General features: G+C 41.5%; 1 protein-coding gene across 1 annotated transcript; it reads left to right on the forward strand.

The window, feature by feature from the left end:
• Positions 1 to 1,800: 1,800 nt before the first annotated feature.
• On the forward strand, positions 1,801 to 3,269 carry LOC145117753 (uncharacterized). The gene is made up of 2 exons (XM_079054064.1): positions 1,801 to 2,259; positions 2,602 to 3,269. Exons 1-2 carry the CDS (start codon positions 1,943 to 1,945, stop codon positions 3,056 to 3,058), a joined length of 774 nt encoding a protein of 257 aa, XP_078910190.1. The 5' UTR covers positions 1,801 to 1,942; the 3' UTR covers positions 3,059 to 3,269.
• The last annotated feature ends 16,677 nt before the right edge of the window (positions 3,270 to 19,946 follow it).

Below are 19,946 nucleotides of genomic sequence, written 5' to 3' on the forward strand. Positions count from 1 at the left end.
GGGTAGAATGGGTCGGGTAGAACGGGTAACGGGTATGAACATTCGAGTAATAGGTTAACCCGATAATAATATAGGTCGGGTTTTAGGTATGAATATTTATTCGGGTATACCCGAATACCCAAATTCGTTTTTTTAAATAATACCAAATATACAATGCAGTCACGGACGCACACTTCAAATAAAACAAAACTTTTCGTTTCCTTCTTATGAACGACGGCTCGACAGTCGACACAAACTTGCAAAGGGAATATGGCGCTGAAGCTGAAGTCCTGAACCGTCATCACAATTCTCAGTTTCTCACTATCGCACGGAATGGAATTAAAAAAGTACATAACATATTATATTGATTTGTATTGTTATTATATATGTACTTGTTAATTGTATGGAGTATTTTTCTACCCGATTCTTTATTAAACCAACCAACATGTAAAAATAAAAATAATAATAATAATAATAAATTATCAATAAGTGTCATTTAAGAAATTTTCGGGTATACCCGATAATACCCGACCCTACCTCAAACCCGAATACCCGAAACCCGAAAACCCGAATTACAATATAGGTCGGGTATCGGGTATTATTTTCTTAAGGAAATACCTGTTCTACCCGAAACCGAAAATTTTACCCGTTCGACACCCCTACCATGAGTTTTATAGAATTAGAGAACTGGCGCTTATGTTTCATAAAATATAGTTTTGGACTTTGTCTAACAGCAAACATAGTCTTTATGTTTCACAAATAATAAAAATGATCATCATCGCATTTCACAAAATTACATAAATGATCCATATCTATTAACAAATTTACATAAATGCATCCAGTGTTTCTCATAAATACAAAAATAATCTCCATGCAAAAAATCATTATAGAGTTTTTGTCAAAAATATATGACAATTTATTGGTTGTTTAACAAAATGACTACTTCTTTCACAAAATCACATAAATATCATGATATTTCATAAATTGGTCTCTTTGTTTCACAAAGTTACGAAAATGGTCTCATTATTTCCCAAAATTATAGTTATGGTCCTTGCCTAATAGGAAAAATACATAATTCATTCATATGTTTCACAATATTACAAAATATATAAATAGTCTCTACCTAATAGCAAATTTACAAAAACAATTCATGTGCTTCTCATAACTTATATAAATAATTTCATGTAAGATAACATTACATAACCAAAGGGTCTCTGACCTAACAGTATCATGAGTTAGCGGATATCTGAGCATCAACAAAATGTTTTGGGTTTAGTTCGTTGTGGACAAAAAATATAAATTTAGAAGTAAGTAGTACCCATTTATATGTTGTTCTTAAAAAAAAACAAGAGCAAAAAATAACATAACATAATGGTATTATATATATGATTAATAAATCAGTTTCAACACGCATGACCCCACTGATTTTATACGCATACAATGTACATATATTCAAAATTAGATCCGAATCTACAAAATTTTCAAAAATCCAACCAAACTTATGATTTTAAATAAAAACACAATGACCAATATTCACTAAAATCCTTTCTCTATATGTTCCAACTTGCATTAGTCAAACTAAAAATCGGATAAATCTTTGACCAAAAATGAAAACAAGTCCAAATGTCAAAGAAAGGGGAATACCGGCAAAAGATCCATTTCCAGTTCCATGTACCAGCACACACACAAACACCTCTCATTAATCCAAATAATTAATACGAGATAATGGCGTTTGATTATCCGATTCTATTAATTTAAGACAAAATGGTGGGGCGACTTTGATAGGATAAGGCCTTTTTATTTCTTCATCTTCCTCGAATTATTCTCCTCTCTGTCAAAACTCAAAACCCTCTCTCCTTGTTTTTATCCGTTTCCGCTTGTTCTTCCGTTTTTGTCTTTGTATGATCCCTATCTGTTTAAATTCATCCATTTTTATGCTGCAACTCTTCATCTGATCAGTATCATGTCTGTTGCGTTTGAGACTAACACCAACAGCGATACTAATCGGATCCGGCAGCCTGGGTTTGCTCAAGGGATGTGGATCTACAACTCATCGGAGACCGCTAGATTCACTGGAGATGATCATCGGAGTAGTAAATTCCCTGTCGATAAGGACGAAGATGATCAGGATTCAAGCAGTTCTTCGTCAATCGGAAATAACAGTGACGCATCTGGCGGCGAAGGCGATTCCGATGATGACGCCGGCGGCGGCGAGGTTCAGAGCTTATTTAAAGGCTCATTGAATAACTTATGCGCTTTGGAACAGGCTTTGCCGATCAAGTACGATTTCTTAGTTTTATCATTTATATTATCCATTACTTTTATCTAGGATTGCAATTTTTTGTTACACTTGTTCGTATTAACAATTAAACGATTCGAGAAATATTAATCCTGAAGATCGGTGATAAGTCCGTACTGGTTACTTAATTAATGAACGAATATTGTATGCGATTTTGACATGCATGTGCTTCTAGAATCAAGGAATCATGAAACATATCCCATTAATTTGAGTCAAAATATATTGAATTTCATAGATAGTAACTTAGGGGTTAGTCTGATTGTCTGAATCAATCCAGTTCTATCTTATATGCTCATTCAATGTTGGTTTGATTCTCATTTTAGGAGAGGTATATCCACATTCTATGCTGGAAAATCGAAGTCATATACAAGCCTAGCTGATGCAGTATCTGCTCCATCAATCCAAGACATTGTTAAACCAGAGGATGCTTACAACAGGAAACGCAAAAACATAATTGCTCATGGTGTATTCTTGGATAAAAATCGAAATTTTGGTTCTAAAACTGGGATATCAAAGAGATCAAACAACACAAATGGAGTTGGTGAAACTGAAACTGAAACATCAAGCATAAGCTTAAGCTCATCCCCTAATCTTTCTCTTCCCCCACGTCCTACAAGATTACCCACTAAAGAACTTACAGCTTCATCGTCTCCTAGGGCTAGGGTTTATTCTTCTCCATGGAGATCTTATTCTCTGTCAGATTTACAACATGCTGCTGCTGAAACATCAAGAATGAAAAGCTCACTTGATAACATAAGAGATAAGGATGAGGATGATTAGATAGATGTTCATGTTACGTTTGAAAGATGACTTTGTAAGGTGTTAGGTCTGTAGCTGGTTTCCTTTTTCCCGTTTCCTGTTAACTGCCCTTTGTACTTACTTCCTTGAGGGCATTTCTGGAATTCAGTGGATTTTATGTTTCCTGTAGTTCTTCCTTGTATCCTTATGCTTGTTATATATATATATAATCAAATGTTCCCTTTTCATCGTATTTATCTGTTGCCACTTGTCATCCATTCACCAATCTGTTTCAGATCTGTATTATAGCAGAGATTCTGCAAGATGGATGAAGTTGCCACTCAAATATACTGAAAGGTACTGTGAACCCTGTTTGAACCCTAAACATATACAATATCTGTTCTTATTGTGAACCATGGGCTTATAGGCTAGTGATATTATGATTTGAGAGTAATGTGTTTTTAATATAAAGTTTGAGGGTTCAAGTTTCGTTAGTGACAAAATGTGTAGATTTAAGAGTAAGATAGTGGAAGTATATCTTAGCTGTGCAATAAAAAAAAAAACTATAGGGAACCTTATTTTGAAATAGTTGATTTTTTTTACTAAATAAAATAACATAAATGGTTCACGTGGCTTACAAATAAGTCACAAGTTCAATCAATAACTTTTTTTAAATACGGATGGTACCTATTAATAATATATTACAATAGCCCCAACCATCCTAGCCCCCAAAACCCCTCTCTTCGTTGGGTCGGTCGTCTCCGTAATTATTAATACAATCTCAAAACAATTGCTCTGTCATGTCCAACTTTTCTACCTCCTCCTTTCTCTTTCTACCGTAAAAATTCTCCTCTTTGCCGCCCGCCACCACTAAATCATACCAATGCTTCCTCGGATAACCACCGATAACACATCCCTTCATTCACTTCCTATGGTTGATTCCCTAACAAAAGATTTCCTCCCATACGCATAGGCTTCCTTTGATACGTTATATGAATGGACCTGAAATCTTAATCAGGGTCGGCCTTATGTGTTAAAAATATAAGTTAGGCTTAGGGCTTCATTTTATAAAGGGACCCACTTAACCCAAATCCTCTAATGTCGATTTCATACCATCTCCTCTTCTCGACTTCTGCATTCACTGATACGCATACACGCCTCAAATTAAAAGCGACGATTACACTTATGTTCTTCTTCTTCCTTCTTCATTCTTGCAGACTCGCACTCTGAATCTCTGATTAGTGATTAACTGATTCTTCGTTCTAAAATCTAAAGTGACTGATTCTTGCAGACTCTCAATCTCGATTCTTGAACTATTGAGCACTAAATGAAAGGTTGCCTGATTAGTGATTCCTGAACCAATGAAATAGCTTCTTCCTTCTCCATTCTCGGCTTCTTTGAAGACTCTGATGAATTTATCTGATGATTCAAGGTATAGGCAGTGTTTTTTCACTTGATTTTTCCATTATCTGATTAGGTTAATAGCCGATTTTTTTATTATCCGTTTTGACTTGATACCTTCTATTCTCGATTTCTTTGTTTCAGTTTGATTTTTTATTTTTGAGTTAGTGTTTCCACTTATTTTTTGTGTTGCTGGTAAACTAAATCTTAATTTGTTTACTTCTTGTCAAGGTATTACATGATTTGATAAACTAAACTTTAATTTGTTTATATCTTGTGACTTGTGTTTTTGTGAATTTGTGTTTACTGAATTTGTCAAGGTATTCTATTTGATTCATGAATCGACTATAACTAGTGTTTTATATAAAATGTTTATTTTCTTAGCATATTAAATAGAAATACTTGGATATGCAAGTCAAATAGGGAAAATGCTTCTCGTGTTATGAGCATCTAAGGAATGTTGGTTATTGTCTATTGATCGATTTCTATGTATATGTGGCTACGGGCTTGTTCATTGATTTTTGTGTTTAAGTTGTGCATATTTGAAAAACAATTAGCAAAAGAAATTGATTATGGAAATTTTATTAAGGAATTTTCATCTAAAAAGTCTAGAAAAATTAACTGTGTCCTAAATATATTTAGAAAAAACATATACATAATAAAAAAAAATTAACTCTGTCATTTATAAACTTTTTAGTTTATTATTACCGGGTTTTGTCCGTTTAAAAAAAAAGGTTTATAACATTAAGTATAGTAGCTTGGATAAAGGAGGAGAGTTTATAACATTAAGTATAGTAAAGACCAAAGGGCCCCATATTTTTGTTCGCTTAAAGTCCCCAAACTGGTTGAGCCGCCCTAATCTTAATGTTGTAGAAGTCCAATTGATGTCAGAATCATGGTTTCTGACTCAATCAACAACTATCAAACAGTCACTAAGCCACTATATATATATATATATATATATATATATATATATATATATATATATATATATATAACTTAACTTGAAAATTCCTAGATGAAACGAAATGTAGAGTTAGACAAAACAACATTAGGCCCAAATTTAACAATTTGTCAAACTATCAGACTCGACTAGCGGAGTTTGAAAATTGGTCGACTAACCCAATAAAACTTGGTTGTCCGATTTATGATGTTTGGCTAAAAAACTCTAGCGACTTTCGTTTAGAGCAGTCATTTTTGTTGATTTCACATTTCAGTCCGGTCAGTTCCTATATTCGATTTTTGCACACAAATGATCAATTTCATGGCTTCTTTAACTTCTAGGGTTTGATTTGGTCTAACATAACCCATAAACTCTAAAAGATATAGCCTATGATCATTGATTTCTCACTAAGATAAAAGGTTTCAACCTTATATCTTAAACCTAATCACACCAGAAAGGGTTTACTTACTTGATTGATGTTCCTACAAATTTTTTTGTGGAACATTTGTGACTTAGGGGAGGGGAAATTTTGGAAGGGGTTCCCCGCATTTTATAAGCCTCGATAACCCCATGATAACAATTCCAATCATTATTTTTGTTAGTATGTCATCTATAGTTCTTTCACTTAAAGTTAGGCTAAATTCTTCCCAAATCCAATTAAAAATCAATTTTAAAAAGATTAAATAAATAACGAAAACTTAATAACAACACATATCGTATGTATAAACCAAAGGGCCTATGGCCTAGTGGTATCAGGTGTGTTGGAAAGTGTCCTTTTCCAAAAGGTTTAATGTTCAAGACCCGTAGTGAACAAATGATGTATATATAGGAGCAATATTAGATTAGTGTGTGCTTTAGCCGTTCTAAAAAATAACATATCATATGTACAAATCATAAAAAATCAACCACTATTAAGCACATTATTCTAATAACCACAACCAGATCTCACACCTTGAAGAAGCTGAAAAAATCCCATCAATGAGCAGAAGGACCAACAAAACTCCCAATCTCGAAGAAGAACTCCAAAATTATCCAGACATGTTGCCAAAATCCTGGTCGAATCAATCCAAATACCAACCCAGCCGACGCGACCTGCCAAAGCCGAACCTTGCGTACACACGATAATACCTGAAAAACTGAACAACGCTGCTCCAATATTCGATCTTCAAATAACTAAGGCCAGTTGCCATCGTAACCTACTAAGAACAACAGATCCATAACCAATAAACCGAGAGAAAACTTACACAGAGACCAAGATACAAACTTTACTGAATTTGACTAAGGGTTGACACATCAACACACCCTCAATTGATACTGCCTGAAACCTTTGCATATCCTCAACAAACTTTGAGGCCAATCAACAATTCCCATCTCCTTCCAAGATAACTAACTCATATCACAGGCTAACCATGCTTCCCATACCCGATACACAATTAGAGTGGACTACTGGCCACAACAAATTCCGCAGCTTCCTGTTGCGAGAATAACACACACATCTAACGGGCAACTTGCCATGCACCCACAATCTGACCAAACTTAAAATTCTCCGCGTCCATGGAGGACTCCTGCAGATCCTAGAGGAACTCAACGAGAAACTTCCTAATCACGAACACTTTGATAATAACTCACTTTCTTTTCCCCCATGCAACCATAAACACTAAAGAAAAAGTCTAACTTTCCTGAACTACAGATTATTCTGACCCATCGTGATGAAATTATAAAAATCAAACCGATCAATGATCCTCCAAGCAGAATACCCAGTTCTCCCCCTACTTAGGGTTTGAACGAGCATCGACTGACTTATGCAACACCAAAACCTCGGACTGGCTTAACTATAATCATACTCGACTTGAATCTCAGTATGCAAAATCACAATTCACGATGATCGTTAGAACAAGAAATCTCTTAATCTCAGATGGAGACTTTGAAGACCTTTCTCCCAGCATCACCCACTAAACTTAGCAAAATCGATCATAACACCATTGGATAGACTAAGCATCTTCCGAGTTGAACTTACATACAAAAAACCTTACGCTTTGAGAGTTGATCCACAATCTCATCCTCCTTTTGAACTACAAGAATCCATTACAAATGCTCAAAGCGTAGCTCCGACAAACCCCAACATATCTGTAGAACTCTCCAACCCATAATAGGAACAACTCGATGTCTCCTCGGTGACACCCAATCTTCTCGAATCTGTGATACATATTCCACTTGCGACATGGCCTTCACTGTAACATCCCTTGCCATCGGATGACCACTCCACCTCAGGTTGTGATCCTCAAGTAGATCATCACTGCAACTTCCTTCTTGAGTCTCGCGACACTACTTCAAGCAAGATCCTCGAGATCTCTGAATCAACTAACCCTCACAGGTCTGCACCAACCAGTAGGGGGTGTGTAAATAAACCGTAAAACCAAAAAACCGAGCCGATCTGGCCAATCCGAAACCGAAAAACCAAAACCGAAATAAACCGAAACCGAAAAAAAACCGAAACCGCAAAAACCAGATACCTACGGGTCGGTTTCGATTTGTATATTTAGATATCCGCGGATACTCGAACTGAACCATCATATTATATATATATATATATATATATATATATATATATATATATATATATATATATATATATATATATATATATATATATATATATATAATAATAATAATAATAATAGTAAAGAAAGAATCAGTTTTAAATTGAAATTTTAAACCAATGCCACAGAGTACACACATAAATCACAAATCACAAATCACGTTCATATGCTTTTTATCGACTCTAACTTATTTATCAAATGTATATTTTATGTCTATGTTTTATTCATAAAATGTATATTTTATCATATTCATAGAACGTATGTTTTTATCGGTAAGAGTTGAATATTATTATTATTATTGTGAGTTTTTGGTTTTCATAAAGGAATGGTTGAAATAAAGATAATAGTTTTGATTGATTATTATTTTTTATATTTAACGGATACCTGTGAACCGAACCGTGGTTACCCGCATTCATACGGTTCGGTTCGATTCGGTTTTTTTGGCAATTCAGTTGGGTTTCGGTTAGTACATGCAAGGTACCCGCCCCGCTGTCACGGTTCACAATTTTATTCATATCCAATACGAACCGCCCCGTAAACACCTCTACCAACTAGACCTAAACTGCCACGAACACTAAGGCCCAAACGATTTCCGGTCTCATTCAGAGCAAACATAGCCGACATGCCGACAGCGATGGGGGCGACTGCAATTAATGATAGTGCTAAACCACACAATCCACCCTCCACCGGCTCCTTAGAAACCTTTTCAACCCTTCTTAATCCCCGTACGGATCCTGTGCTTTCAGTATTACAGACTCATACTACCTTTTACACCTATCGGTACGTGTCCCAAGAATTGTCTCACAGTACCTAAGTCACTACACCAGACCACTATCAATCTCAGATACTCGTGCCACCACAGGCACACACTACCCCTCATCCTAGACTCTCCCTCTATATCTCTAGGATTCTTCTCACGCATGAACACGCACTAGAATGCCTTTCTAGGAACTCTACCACTGCATCAGCACACCTAAACACTTATAAAGGCCGCCACAACCGCCTAGATTCCCAACTCAGACTTCCTCATTCACAAGTGCTCGCACCAGCACACCCTAACACTCCCCCGATATGACTAGGAATACTCATCCCACCATACTATCAGCCGCAGAAGAAACTTCTATCATTGTCAACTAACTATCTTACAAATACAGTTTCATACATCAAGGATTAAACAACCCTTTGACTGAAAGATCCTGCACCACAACGGTTGGACTCAAACAAGAGTTGCGTAATAGGAAAAATCAAACATTCTAAAACTATTTAATCTTTGTGGCATGCAACTTAACGTATTCACTTAATAACTAACTAACATCAATATAAGTTTCACATAACACAAAGCAAGCATCATTCGAGCAGAAAACCAATAGTCAAAAAGGAATTGTAAGGATCAGGCATTTCTAACATGCAATTCCTGAGGATCCTTAGCCTACACACTATCATGCATATCTAACAACTCATATATCACACACACACAAGGCATCTCTCCTAAACAAACACTCTAGCATGCAACCCTGAGTAGATCCTTAGCATATCTCATAACATACACATCATATTATAACATATATGACAACAAGTTTGACTACAACATATAAAGAAAGTATGGATATTTGGGAAATCACTCTACGAGCTCCAACTGACTATACACATCGCATTTTCTATTTTCTTCTCTTTAAATGAATCCTTTCCAAAAATGTTTAGTAAAACTCTCAGTTCCATAGTTTTAGTTTGGAATCCCACGAGTGTTCATCCAAATCCCACGAAGGCTCTGATACCAACTTGTAACACCCCAAAAACCCAGGCTAGATTTTTTCATTTTTAAAATAATATAGCATCCATTTTTAGTAAAGTTACATTCAGGATAAACCATTTGTTCATAAACCATTATTCTGAAATCAAAGTTAACAAGAAGACAATGTGAAATCTCAAATCATAAATCAGTTGATGTGTGAGTACAGTCCTACCTTTGCAATATGATAAGTACCTGTAAAATATTTAATCCACAACTGTAATCACAAAGCTTAGTGAGTTCCCCAAATATCACATACAACACATCATAACAATTAGCTACGGGTTACCAGTAACCCTGAGGACTATCAGCAGTCCCAGTGGGCTAACAACACGCCCTATGGATTAACAACACACCTCATGGGTTATCAACAACCCTAGAAACTATCAGCAGTCTCATAGACTCACAACAATCTAGAAGATATGATCAACTCGATTCACATATAACAACAATCAACAAAATAAAAATAAGACCCAGTAGGTCAACAAGTATATACTACCACACAGGCAAGTATAGTGAGAAGGTTTACCTCGCAAGTAGCAGCTAAACACCACAATTTTCATCCATAAAAGACTGATCCTACATGACACCTAACAGCAATAAAGAGTACCCTCTTAGTCTACACTCCAAAACCCTTAATTTGACCAAAAGTCAACCAATACCGAAAGTTAGTGGACAAAGGTCAAAAGTCAATGATCAACCCTCCTACGCCCTGCGTACAAGCTTCTCTACGCATGGCGTAGAGCTCTAGATGGAGACGGGCCAAAACTAAGCTACGCTCAACATAGGGGAATTATGCCCCGTGTAGCAGCATGATTGCCAAAAATTCCATTAAGCTCTTAATACAAAAAGTCAATCCATCAAACATTCAAATATGGACCTTAACAACGTATTAATGGATAAAGTTTCCAACTTTACCCATTAAGACACTCCCATCAAGCAAGATCTAAACTTTATACACTAAAATGACCAAAAATGTTAACACCACATCCATGGCTTAAAGAACAAACACCAAAACACAACTTTCCAAGTCCAATAAGTCCCAAGAGTGTTCCATATAGCTCAAAAGGTGCTGGAGTTGCCTCAACTCCCAAAACACAAGCTTAAGGGACCAAAACGTGATAATATGATAATTATCAAGGTATATGAAACAAATGTGCAAGATATAAGCTTTTTACTCACAATGGCACAGGAATGAAGTAACCTTATTGGATCTATACTTGAACCCTTCTTCTATGCACTTTGCAAACACCTTGTTCTTTAAGATTCAACCCTCCAATGGAGAAATAAGCTAATAAAAGGTGCCAAGGCTCAAAACAAGCAAAAAGAGGCTAGGTTTTCTCAACAAATGATATGAGGTGATGGAGGCTGGTCGTGAGAAGGTTCCTAATAAGTTAGAGCCCTTAAATAGGGATCAAAACCTTAGAATTAGGGTTTTGATCTGCAATGGCTACGCCTTGCGTAGCATAACCTACGCAATGTGTAGGCCATTAAACCAACGCTCATAATTCAACATCTACACCCATCGTGGCGTGCCTATGCCCTACGTATGACAAAACCCCCCAAATTCTAGTTCAACTGTAACATCCATAAAAATCATGCCAAATTTAAACTTTTTAAAACAATTCAAAACCCATGGTTATTACAAAACTTGTTTTCAAAATAGTATAATGTCAGAGTATCCCAGAATCAAATCATAAAGTCATAAAATATGAGGAGCGGTACGATCATGCCTTCGCCTTCCCGCGATCATCAGAAGTACCTGAAACAATAATCAATAAATGTAAGCTCGAAGGCTTAGTGAGTTACCCCCAAAATACCAACGCCATACAGATATAACCATATCATATAAACATATAAGTAAACAGCATGCATAATGAGCCATCAGTCTGACTGGACTGAATCCCGGTCCTCAGTCTATCTGGACCGCTCTCCGAGCCCTCAGTACGTCTGGACCGCCCTCCTCGGGGCCTTCAGCCTATCCAGACCGCTCGTTGGGCCTTCGGCCTGACTAGATTTTCCCGGCCCGGGCCTGCAGTCTACCCGGTCCGCCCAGGGTGTCTTGGCTTACTGCACACAGCAGGACCTGCCTCAACCCTTTCCCCAAACCAATAAACATGTGCACATAAATATCATACGCTAGCATACAATAACAGATAGTCGTACAGATCTAACAGATCACTAACATGGCAACCATCCCATAACTAGGATACCGATCTAACCGATCTCTAACATAGCAACCATCCTGCAACCAGGATATCAATCTAACAGATTACTAGCATAACGACCATCCTAAAACCAGGATATCAATCTAACAGATTACTAGCATAACGACCATCCTAAAACCATGATGAAATCTAACAGACCAATAACATAGAAACCATCCTAAACTAGGATGTAAATCATAAGGGTCGGCCTTGGTGTCGTAGACCCTGTTGATATAGTGAGGAGAACTCACCTCTCAAGTAGCTCGAATCGATGTGATAAACTCAAACTCTCGAACCACGGACACGAACTCCACCACCTGTAGTTACCATAAAATCATTTCCATAAATTTCTAATTTACCAAAGTACCCCAGAAGTCGACTAGTAAATCCTTGGTCAAAGTCAAGGTCAACAGTCTATGTTGACCCCGCTCGTCGAGTGTAGTTCAACGACTCGTCGAGTCGTTCCTGAACTCGAGAAGTCGTGAAATCCCCGGTTGACTCGTTGAGTTTCCCTGCAACTCGCTGAGTTCATGCATGTCCAAATGTTGGGAAAACCCTAGTTGACTCGCCGAGTCACTCAATTGACTCGCCGAGTCCAGGCAGAAATCCTTGCACGACAATCTTCATCGGACTCGCTGAGTTGGCCATGCAACTTGTCGAGTCCCTTCAGTCCTTTCTCCATCCAGATGATTTTAAGCCACTTTAAAGCTCCATAATGCAGATCTAAGCTCTTAAGGCATACTTCTTACGTAAACTTGCAAACTTTACGTACATGCAAGGTGATAATGGCCCAAATCAAGATAAAGAGAGGTTCTAAGGGATGAAGAAGGTATTAACTCACTAAAGGCTGAAACTTTATGATCTTACAGACCAAGATAAGCCTAGATCTGAAGTTGCAACTTCAGATCACGCCTAATACCCAAAATAACATATCAACATTGCCAAAGTGGCCCTAATCTCATACATTCATAGATCTAGATAGAAGAAGATCAAGGTAACAACTTGTTACCTCAAAAACGGTGCTAAGATGAAGAAGAACTCGGATCTACAGCCGTCCTCTTGTTCCAAGCTTGAGTACTTCAAGATCTTCCTTCCACACTTCACCACAAGGCTTAATATCACACAAAAAGAGAGAAAAACGGCGATTTAGGGATTCTGGACTCACAAGGGGTGTAAGGGGAGGCTAAGGGGGAAAAGGATCCTTTAAATAGGGTGCAAAGCCCCGGGGATTAGGGTTTCTCATTCCAGCTCCAACTCGCTGAGTCCGTCCTCCAACTCGTCGAGTTGGTCACTTAAAACCCGCGACCAGAACCGTGCCTACTCGACGAGTCGGGGCATCCAACTCGTCGAGTCGACTTTCAGAATTGGAAATATAAGACTGAAAGTTTATACCTGAGAGTCGGGGTGTTACAATTCTCCCCCACTTGAAGTAGACTTCGTCCTCGAATTCTGCTGCGGTGAACAACTCTGGATAATTCTCCCGCATCTCAGCCTCCGGCTCCCAAGTCCACTCAGATCCCCTCCGGTGCTCCCATTGTACCTTTACCAAAGGCATTTCCTTGTTCCGCAAAACCTTCACCTTTCTTTCCAGAATGACCACTGGTCTCTCTATGTAATTCAGGCACTCTTCGACCTGTATGTCATCCAAGGACACCACTGTCTCCTCATCTAATATGCACTTACGCAACTGGGACACATGGAAGGTGTTGTGGATATGACTAAGCTCCTCCGATAGCTCGAGTCTATATGCCACCTTGCCAACCCTGGCAATGATCGGAACAGTCCAATGTATCGGGGACCCAATTTCCCCCTCTTCCTGAAGCGGATCACACCCTTCTAGGGTGAGACCTTCATGAGTACCATGTCACCGACCTGAAACTCCAACTCAGATCGGCACCGGTCGGCGTAGCTCTTCTGCCGACTCTGTGTGGTCTGCAGCCGCTGTCTAATCTGCTGAATCATATCGGTAGTCTGCAGGACTACTTCAGTCCGACCCATCACCCTGTGACCCACCTCACCCCAACAGGCTAGGGTGCGACATCTCCGCTCATATGGTGGAGCACCAATGCTGGAGTGAAATCTGTTGTTGTAGGAGAACTCTGCAAGGGGTAAGTAGGAGTCCCAGCTCCCACCGAAAGCTGTATGGTCCGCTCACTCTGGTCGTCCGTCTGCGAATGATAGGTTGTGCTGAAGTGCAGCCGTGTGCCTAGTTCCTCGTGGAACTTCTGCCAGAATCGGGAGGTAAACCGAACATCACTGTCTGAGACGATAGAGACCAGAACCCCGTGGCGAGCGACAATCTCGCGTATATACACATCGGCCAGCTTTTCGGCCGATGATCTCTCCCGCATGGGCGGAAAATGAGCACTCTTGGTTAATCGATCCACGATGACCCAAATAACGTCAAACCCCTTCGCCGTTCTCGGCAGCTTGGTGATGAAATCCATCGTGATCTGCTCCCATTTCCACATGGGAATCTCCAAAGGCTGTAGCTTGCCATGCGGCCTATGGTGCTCGGCCTTGACCATCCTGCAGGTCAAGCACCTCACAACATACCAAGCGATTTCTCGCTTCATGCACGACCACCAGTAACTCAATCGCAAGTCCCGGTACATCTTGGTGGCCCCCAGGTGAATAGAGAAGCGAGACTTATGAGCCTCCTCCATTATGATCTGTGTGGCCCCTCCAGTTATCGGAACCCAGACCCACCTGCAACGGGTCAATAATCCTCGGCTATCCTGAACAAACCGGGTGTTCTCACCCCTAATCCTCTCCGGCTTCCAATTCTCCTGACGCATACCCTCTGCCTGGGCTTCCCTGATCAAGCCCACAAGTGGAGAATCCACTGAAATCCTCATACATGTCACTGGAGTGGATGATCCAGCTGAGTTGCGGCTCAGAGCGTCTGCCACCACGTTCGCTTTACCCGGGTGGTAAAGGATCTCACAGTCGTAGTCCTTGACTACGTCCAACCATCTGCGTTGTCTCATGTTTAGGTTCGGCTGATCCATGATGTGTCTCAGGCTCTTGTGGTCCATGTAGATGGTACAGCGGACCCCATAGAGGTAATGCCTCCATATCTTGAGAGCGAATACCACCGCTCCCAACTCCAGATCATGTGTAGGTTATCTCGTCTCATGCGGCTTCAACTGCCGCGATGCATAAGCTATCACCCGTCTTCTCTGCATGAGGACCGCTCCTAGTCCCGTGATGGATGCATCACAGAACACCACAAAATCCTCGACTCCCTCCGGAAGAGTCAAGACTGGAGCCTCGCATAGTCGCTGTCTGAGGGTCTCAAACGCCCTCTGCTGCTCGGGGCCCCACCAGAAATCCACCCCCTTCCTCGTCAGACGAGTGAGGGGTACTGCAATCTTGGAGAAATCATGTATGAATCTCCGGTAGTACCCTGCTAATCCCAAGAAGCTCCTGATGTCTGAGGGAGATTTCGGAACCTCCCACAGCATAACCGCCTCGATTTTGGCCGGATCGACCAAAATCCCCTCCTGGTTAACGATGTGCCCCAGGAAATGGACCTCTCGTAACCAAAACTCGCACTTCGAGAACTTGGCATAAAGCCGTTCCTGCCTCAGAACTCCCAATAACTCCCGCAGATGCTCTTCATGCTGCTCTCGGGTCTTGGAATACACTAATATATCGTCAATGAATACTATGACCGAGCGATCGAGCATCGGCCTGAAGACCCGATTAATCAGGTCCATAAATATTGCTGGCGCGTTGGTGAGCCCAAACGTCATCACCACGAACTCGTAATGTCTATAACGAGTTCGGAACGCGGTCTTCTCCACGTCCTCCTCCCTGACCCTGACCTGATGGTACCCAGACCTCAGGTCTATCTTGGAGAACCAAGATGCTCCCTGCAACTGATCGAAAAGATCAACTATCCTCGGGAGTGGATAACGGTTTTTCACCGTTAAATTGTTCAACTCTCGGTACTCAATGCACATCCGGTGTGAACCATCCTTCTTCCTGACGAAGAGTATCGGTGCTCCCCACGGGGAACTGCTCGGACGAATGAACTGCTTTCCCAGCAGTTCCTACAGCTGTGATGATAGCTCCTGTATCTTTGGTGGTGCCAATCGGTACGACGCCTTGGTGATAGGGTCCGCACCTGGCACTAGGTCGATCCTAAACTCAGCCTGCCTCTCCGGAGGCACTCCGGGTAACTCCTCCGGGAACACATCAGCAAACTCTCTGACCACCGGAACCTCTGAAACTGAAACCTGATCTCTGGCCCGCGTATCTACCATGTACGCTAGATAACCTGCACACCCGTGCTGAATGTACTGCCTAGCCCTAGCAGCGTAACAAAACCCTGATCCCAATCTGGTACCCTCGCCATAGACAATCAGTTATCCCCCACTTGGGGTTCGAACCACCACTCGCTGACCCTCGCAATCGATCATAGCTCCAAAGCGACTAAGCCAGTCCATACTCACGATCACACATACATCCCCCATGGGAATCGGAATCAAGTCTATCGGAAAAGATACTCCTAAAATCTCCAATACGCAACCCCGATAGATCGAAGAAGTGGAAATCCCGTGTTCGTTGGCGATGGAGACCCGCAACGGACACTCTAACTCTCCCACTGGTAACCCGAACTCCCTACTAAAAGTCTGAGAAACAAACGATCGGCTCGCCCCCGAGTCAAATAATACCAAAGCAGGTAAGGAGTTCACTAAAAACGTACCTAATCATAGGTACAAACATATAAGCATAAAACAGATATAATCAGTAAGATAAGGGATAGAAACATACCAGCAACCACATCCGGTGCTGCTCTGGCCTCCTCTGCTGTAAACTGGAAGGCGCGTCCCTGGGCCCTCGGGGGCGCTGCCCGACCCTGTCCCCCGTCACTAATCCTCAATGTAGCCGGCGCTGGAGCCTGAGCCGGCTTGGATACGAGTTGTGGGCAGTTAGTCTTCACATGACCAACCTGATGATAATGGTAGCAGATCCTCATATCCTGAACCGGGGCTAGCTGTCGACAATCCCTCGCAAAATGCCCCTGTTGGCCGCATTTGCGGCAACCACTACCAGATCTACAAATCCCCGAGTGACCCTTCCCGCACTTGCCACAAGTGCGGCCCTGCTGTCCCCCTGACTTGGAATCAGCGGTCTTGTAACACCCTGTTTATTTATTAAATAAATAAACAAATTAATGAATGAATAATAGCCCTAAAATAAATAATTATATATGCAGGGTGTTGGGTTCGAGGAGTTAATTGCCACATTTTTAGAAGTCGGGGGTTAAAAGTGTGAGTTCGGGACTCATTTTATAAATATTCATGAAGACAGGGGCTCCGTGGTAATTATTTGGATTTATTTTAAAAAGGAAATGAGGTGAAAGCGCTGATTATGTCATAATTAAGATATTGGGGGCTTTTTGGTAAACTTTGGACCTAATTAGTAAAGAGTTTTAGATGGTGGGGCTCAAATGGTAACTTATGGACTGATTGTGAAAGGATTTTGGATGCTGGGGGGCTGCTTTGTAAATTATGGACTAATATTGAAAGGAACTCGGATGGTAAGGACCAGACTTGTAAATATGCCAAAGATTTAGAATTTTCGGGGTTTAAAACCCGCCACCCTCACCATACAAACCCTAAACCTAGCATCTTTCAGCCGCCTCCATTCATCCTTATACCCCCTACCGGCGCCGCACCACCACCATCGCTGAGATCGCCAACCATCGAAGCCACCTCCACAAACCTATTGCAGACGCGATCTCCGGTCGATGGCGTCACTACCGCTGTTGTTCCCTTGCCCCCGATGACGACGAGTGGCTGTCGTTGCTGCCGTTCGAGGTCACTGAAGAGAGAACCTCTCATATTCCCTTCCCCGATTCTATTCCGGTGCTCCTCTCGCCGGCGAAGTCGAAGTTGAATCCAAGGGTGCAACGTCTGACAGTCGGTTGTGTCGTTGTTGTGGTGCAATGTTGGACGTTGCGGTGTCATCGCTGTGGTGAAACGCCGTCTGCCGCCACCATCTATTGTCGCTGTTGCCGTCACCTCACGCAACCGCCGCCTACCGTCGCAAGATCTCGATGGGCGTGTTCTTTTTCGTGCTCAGCTCAAGAGAGTGTGTGTTTTGGTGTTGCTGAACAATGGAGGGTGTGCTTGTTGGCCGGAAACCACCATGGCAGCCAACCATGGTGGCTGCCACCATCTGCCGCCACCGGCCACCACAAGGTGGTTGTGTGTGTGCGTGTGTGTTATTATTAATGTGTGTGTATTATCGATTTGTACATTGTAATGGTGCCAAAATAATAATAGAAATCTCAAACCACCATCGTAGGGTGGTGGCTGCCGCCACCGGCCGCTGTGTCGGGTGGCGGTGTGCCTCGTTGTATGGTGACTCGTTTGTGGTGTTTGGACAAGGGACATAAACCCTAATGGGCCCAATGAAGCCCTAATTGACATTAAAGCCCAAACATGTGTCTAATGGGCTTAATGGACCCTAATGGATCTAAGGACTTAGCTAATGGGCCTATTGGGCTAAGTTGGGTTGGAAACCCTAATTAGGGTTTGGAAAACCCTAATGCCATGAAACCCTAATTTGGGGTTTATCGGGATCGCATCGGGATTAATTAATGAACTCAGAATATTAATTAATAATCATTGCAATCAACCTAAATCAACATTGGACTTAATGGATTAAGTCCTTAATGGATTAAGTCCTTAGTGGGTTAAGTCCTTAGTGGGTTAAGTCTTTAATTGGTTAAGTAGGAAACTTAACCCTAATCGTCATTTTATGTGAAACCCTAATTTCACTTGGGTTATTAATGGGCCATCCAACGTCAATCAATTGGACTAGGATAATTTAATGGGCCTAGGGTAAGGCCCATGTAAGGTCCAAATTGGGCCATAGTTGGGCCTTAATGATTACATGATGTTGGGCCTTAGAATAAGACCATGTATAGACTTCCAAATTGGGCCATATGTTGGGCTTTGATTTCTAATTGACTTTGGGCCTATGGATTGGGCCTTAGGCTTGCATAAAGCCAAGCTTGGGGTAATGTAGTAATTATCCAAAGTATGTACTCATGGTTATGTAGTGGAACCCAATTATTAATTGGGTGTTATTTTGGTGTTGACAGTTCGGGAATCTGTCATCCAGCAGCTGGGGTTGAGTCTGCGGGACTTCAGCAGTGTGGGATTGTGTCTACGGGACTTCAGCAGTGTGAGGTGAGTTACCTTCCAGTAGCGGTGGGTCTACGGCCACAATGTCGGCGCACTAGTAGGAGTTGTATGTTAGATGATTGTCTTCGTGATATTCATCTAGGTTTGCTACTACCTGATATGTTATGTGCTAGTATGATATGATGTTAGCAGTAGGGAGATAGTCCTCAAGATTTCCGGTCGATAGGGCCGAAGGGGGTAGTCATACCCAACCATGCTAGATAGAATATGATTATGTGTTACATGTTATGTGGTAGTAGTAGTGGGGTGAAATAGTCCCCAGTATCCGGTCGAGAGGACCGAAGGGGAGGCCAGCACCCAGATATGCTAGGCAGTATCCGGTCGAGAGGACCGAAGGGGAGGCCAGCACCCAGATATGCTAGGCAGTATCCGGCCGAGAAGACCGAAGGGGAGGCCAGCACCCAGATATGCTAGGCAGTATCCGGTCGAGAGGACCAAAGGGGAGGCCAGCACCCAGATATGCTAGGCAGTATCCGGTCGAGAGGACCGAAGGGGAGGCCAACACCCAGATATGCTAGGCAGTATCCGGTCGAGAGGACCGAAGGGGAGGCCAGCGCCCAGGTATGCTAGGCAGTATCCGGTCGAGAGGACCGAAGGGGTAGGTCGGGCACCCAGATATGCCTGGCAGTATGTATGATTATATGTATTTGTATGGTATGTGGTATGATGGGGGAACTCACTAAGCTTCGTGCTTACGGTTTACAGTTTTGGTTTCAGGTACTCGTTTTCAAAAGAAAGGAGTCGGCTTGATCGCAGCGCATCAC

This window comes from Lactuca virosa, chromosome 5 (genome assembly GCF_052849685.1).
Source record: "Lactuca virosa cultivar CGN04683 chromosome 5, Lactuca_virosa_CGN04683_v6, whole genome shotgun sequence".
Classification (NCBI taxonomy): domain Eukaryota; kingdom Viridiplantae; phylum Streptophyta; class Magnoliopsida; order Asterales; family Asteraceae; genus Lactuca; species Lactuca virosa.